This window comes from Lupinus angustifolius, chromosome LG10 (genome assembly GCF_001865875.1).
Source record: "Lupinus angustifolius cultivar Tanjil chromosome LG10, LupAngTanjil_v1.0, whole genome shotgun sequence".
Lineage (NCBI taxonomy): Eukaryota > Viridiplantae > Streptophyta > Magnoliopsida > Fabales > Fabaceae > Lupinus > Lupinus angustifolius.
In genome coordinates this window covers 879,215-883,621 of record NC_032018.1, presented here as the reverse complement: position 1 = coordinate 883,621, position 4,407 = coordinate 879,215, and the positions used below count along the sequence as shown (strand labels likewise).

Genomic DNA, 4,407 nt, shown 5'->3' with positions numbered 1-4,407 from the left:
ATATATATATATATATATATATGTATGTATGTGTATAGTAAGAGTGGGACTAAGTGTGATTGATATATTCCTAAGCTTTTGAATAATTATTCCTTTTAACTCTTACAGAATGGTACAACTAATTATATGACTATATACCTTCACGTTGACACTGTTATATATCCACTTTTCCCTTTCTACATGTTTTTGTTGGCCTCTGACTAGTTTTAACAGAAAATATTATTATTTTTTCAAAGATTTTATTCTTTTAATAAATTTGTACTCTAAAAATATTTGAAGTTTTATTACTAGTCTAGTCTAAGCAACTTTAATTATAGTTCACAAGTTGACAAAAAACATTACCATATGAACTTCCAACTTTATTTTCTTTCACTCTTTATTGTGTATGTATACTTGTAGGATTTACCTGGTGGTAGTTGGAATTAATTTCTAAAAAAATGATGACTCTAGAATTTAAACTCATGATGTAGGAGATAAAATTCACTTTTATTGAGATCAATCAGTGTTATGTAGTAGTTTTCATGTTTTTATTCTTTACTAACACAAATTTTATTGGGATGATGGCAAAAGAAGCATTTTTTATTGTGTCTATGAAGAATATATAAGATTATAATTAAATTAATAAGTTTTTGGTACTATATTCCTTTTTCTTTCTCAGTTTTTTATTGGTGTCACTAGAACCTAAAGATAGTGGGTGTTTCGTGTGAGTCTGACTCCTCTCCATTCCTCGAGAGGACAGTACATACATAAGATTATAATATATGATAAAAATAATATTTCAATGGTCCATATTTTTATTCTTTCTCTAAAATAAATATTTTTTTTTTTAAAAATAACATCTTTCATATTCCGAATACTGAAGAGTCCAATCCATTTCGTTTCGTGTGGGGTGCAAGAAAAAAACAAGATAACCTTTCCGTGTCCACTTACTTTGTCATAACCAAACTATGCTTTCAAAAGCCAAATGTTGGCATGAGGATAGCACCAAAATGCTCACTTCATCATGTGGACATCCCTATCTTCCTTCCTCATATCATTTTGCTTTCACATCTAACATGTTCTTCACCATTTTATCTCACAAAAAGTGACACAAAATTCAACATGCTTTAGTTTGTTCAAATTTCTTAATTGTTTGATTAATTCTAGATATTATTATCCTATGATCAATACTATAGCTTTTGAGCATGTAGAGTTTGACCCATGATCATTTGGGAGAACTAGCCCATGCCCAAGAAGCCCACGATTAATACTTTTTTTATGAGTTCTCTTCATTATTTCTTTAAAAATGATCAAATAGTATTGGAAATTTAAATTCGTTATGCCTTTAAATATTTAATTTTTACACATGTATTAATGTTTTTATTTATACATTGGATAGTTTTCTCCTCATTTATTATTGTGTGCATAAGTGCTGATCATATATGTGTATATATGATTGTAATAACCAGTATTCAAATAAAGTACTATAACAATGAATAATTGAATAAAAACATTGTTAAACAAACTTTTAAATTAATAAGACATGATTAAATTATTGATGAGGTAATAATTGCACTCCCCTCCCTCATGTTCATTAATTATGATTTAAGTTTATATTAAATTGGTAAAATGTTTGATTTGACTGGCACGAGAATATGCTGGGTTCTTGTTGTTTTGCTTTAGAATAAAACCATGGATCAGGTACCAATCACGTGTACCCACTTTCCCACTATGTCTCAAAAAGATTAGTTTTTATGAAACCAGGGCATATATTTGCTTTACTAAATAAATCAATTATCAATCAAGAAATTAACTCTTATAATTTTTCTTAATACTTGTTAAAATAAAATAAAAACATATTTGCATCTAAAAAGTAAACACATCATTTCTAAATATAAGGATAAATATATAAATCTTAAAGTTGTAACTCTAGAGAGCTTTATACATTACCAAATAAACAACTATAATTATATAACTCATATTAGTCCTTCATGACCTGAGGTGTTTTTTCCTTACCTAAACTTTTTTTTCTTAAAAAATTATTTATTTTTATTATGTAATCATAACTAGTCTTACATCGACCAATACATGTTGGTTCAAGTCATATATGTTTAGTTCTTCTTAAATAAGATCTCGGATTCAAGTTTTGTGGAATGGAAAAAATATTTACGGAAAGAGTTAGCCCCCACAAACCTATAAATATTATTACCTCAAACATGATTACTTTTATCGCGTGAGAAACCAAAAAAAATATAATAAGCACAGATGTATGGAACTACCATTTCTTATTTTTGTTTATAGGCTTAGGAATTAATCTTCCTTTCTATCTTTCGTTGAGATCTGAGAGAAACAAAGAGAAAAGAACAAGTGAAAAGAGAGAGAAAATAAGCTGAGATTGAGATATTTGATTATAATTCTCTTATATAGTTTCTACTGTTAATGAAAACTCACTCTGTTCTTGTTTCAGATTCTGCAAAATGAAACCTTTCTAGTGTGATTGAGTAAACCAGACTAAAATTAATCAATTCCTAAAATCTTTTTCTTACCATCTTCATCTCAAAGGAGGGGCTTTTAGTTTTTCTTATGCTACTTGCTCTGAATGATGTGGAAGTGGGAAAAAAACGTGATGGAATTTGGAAAGTGGATGTGTTATCACTCTGCTTTTTAGTTTGCAGCAAAAGGGGTTGTTAAAGTTTCTCTCTTTTTTTGGTGGGGTTTCTAGATTCTCACTTTGGAATCAAACTTTGAAGAAAGGTAAAACATTTTCTCTTAACTAAGTCTTCTTTCTATTATCTAATCAAATTCAATGGTAATGGTATTACAAAAAAAATGTAAATAAATGTATGAGTGGCTTAGTTTCTGAATATTCATCTTTATTTCTTTAATCACTTTTGATTTCCCAGTTCCTTCAAAGCATTCAAGAGAAAAACAGAACCATCGGCAGAAAAATAAAAACTTGGGTTCTGTCACCGTCTCATCATTGTTTTCTTCTGATTATGCCAATGAAGGAAGCTGAAAAGAGCATGGATCCTCAACTATGGCATGCATGTGCTGGTGGCATGGTTCAGATGCCACCAGTAAACTCCAAAGTGTTCTACTTTCCTCAAGGGCATGTTGAGCATGCACACACCAACCTTGATTTTGGAGCCTCCATGAGGATTCCACCACTCATTCTTTGTAGTGTTGCAGCTGTTAAGTTCTTTGCAGACCCTGAAACAGATGAGGTTTTTGCAAGGATAAGGTTGGTTCCTTTGAGAAACTCAGAGATTGATTATGATGATGGTGATGGTGGTTGTGCTAAGGCCTCTGAGAATTCAGAAAAGCCTGCTTCTTTTGCCAAGACATTGACTCAATCTGATGCAAACAATGGTGGAGGGTTTTCAGTTCCTAGGTACTGTGCAGAAACCATCTTCCCAAAGCTGGATTACTCGGCCGAGCCACCGGTTCAGACTGTGATCGCCAAGGATGTGCATGGTGAGGTTTGGAAGTTTAGGCATATCTATAGAGGCACACCACGGCGCCACTTGCTTACGACTGGTTGGAGCAGTTTTGTAAACCAGAAGAAACTTGTTGCTGGTGATTCTGTTGTGTTTCTGAGGGCAGAAAATGGTGATCTTTGTATCGGAATTCGTAGAGCCAAGCGGGGAATTAATGGAGGATCAGAAACCCCATCAGGGTGGAGTACTGGGGCTGGAAATTGTGGTATTGGACCTTATGGTGCATTTTCTGTTTTCTTGAGAGAGGAGAACAAGATTTTGAGAAATGGTTGTGGGAACTCAAGCCCTGGTGACCGCGGTAATTTGAGTGGAAGTGCAAAAGTGAGTGCTGAATCTGTGAAGGAAGCTATGGTACTTGCTGCTACCAAACAACCATTTGAAATTGTTTATTACCCAAGAGCAAGCACACCGGAGTTTTGCATCAAGGCTTCGACAGTGAAGGCAGCTATGAGAATTCAATGGTGCTCTGGGATGAGGTTTAAGATGGCCTTTGAAACTGAGGATTCTTCCAGGATAAGCTGGTTCATGGGGACCATAGCTTCTGTTCAGGTTGTTGATCCTATTCGCTGGCCTAATTCGCCTTGGCGTCTTCTTCAGGTACTACTCTCTCACCCTATGTTTAGTTTTTACTTCTTAGTCAATACAAATATTTGACACTTGAAACATTTATTTAGCTTAACATGTTTTTAATAATCCGGTTCCTGAACTATGTGAGCCATAAGGGGCTCGCTTTGATGCCTCTTTGGAGCTGTATTTATGCTTTATAGAAGTTCCTCCTTTATGAAGGTTTCTGAAGACTCTGTTTTGTTAATATATAGAAAAGAATAAGCTTGAACTAAGTGGATGTAGCATAAGGTTTTATGTGATGGTTCATCTGTACATTTTTTACGTAAACACTTTTATTCCAAAGTATGAAATGCCTATTGTTGAT

General features: G+C 33.2%; 1 protein-coding gene across 2 annotated transcripts in view; it reads left to right on the top strand.

Annotated features, from left to right (window-relative positions):
- Window positions 2,271-4,407, top strand: part of LOC109358725 (auxin response factor 18-like) — a 4,298-nt gene continuing 2,161 nt past the window's right edge. The window contains exons 1-2 of one of the 2 annotated variants that reach the window (XM_019603142.1): window positions 2,271-2,733; window positions 2,883-4,073. In XM_019603142.1, the coding sequence (XP_019458687.1) occupies window positions 2,976-4,073 (1,098 nt within the window). In that variant the 5' untranslated portion in view covers window positions 2,271-2,733; window positions 2,883-2,975. The remainder of the gene's footprint in view (window positions 2,734-2,882; window positions 4,074-4,407) is intronic. The other variant, XM_019603143.1, reaches the window with a different exon arrangement.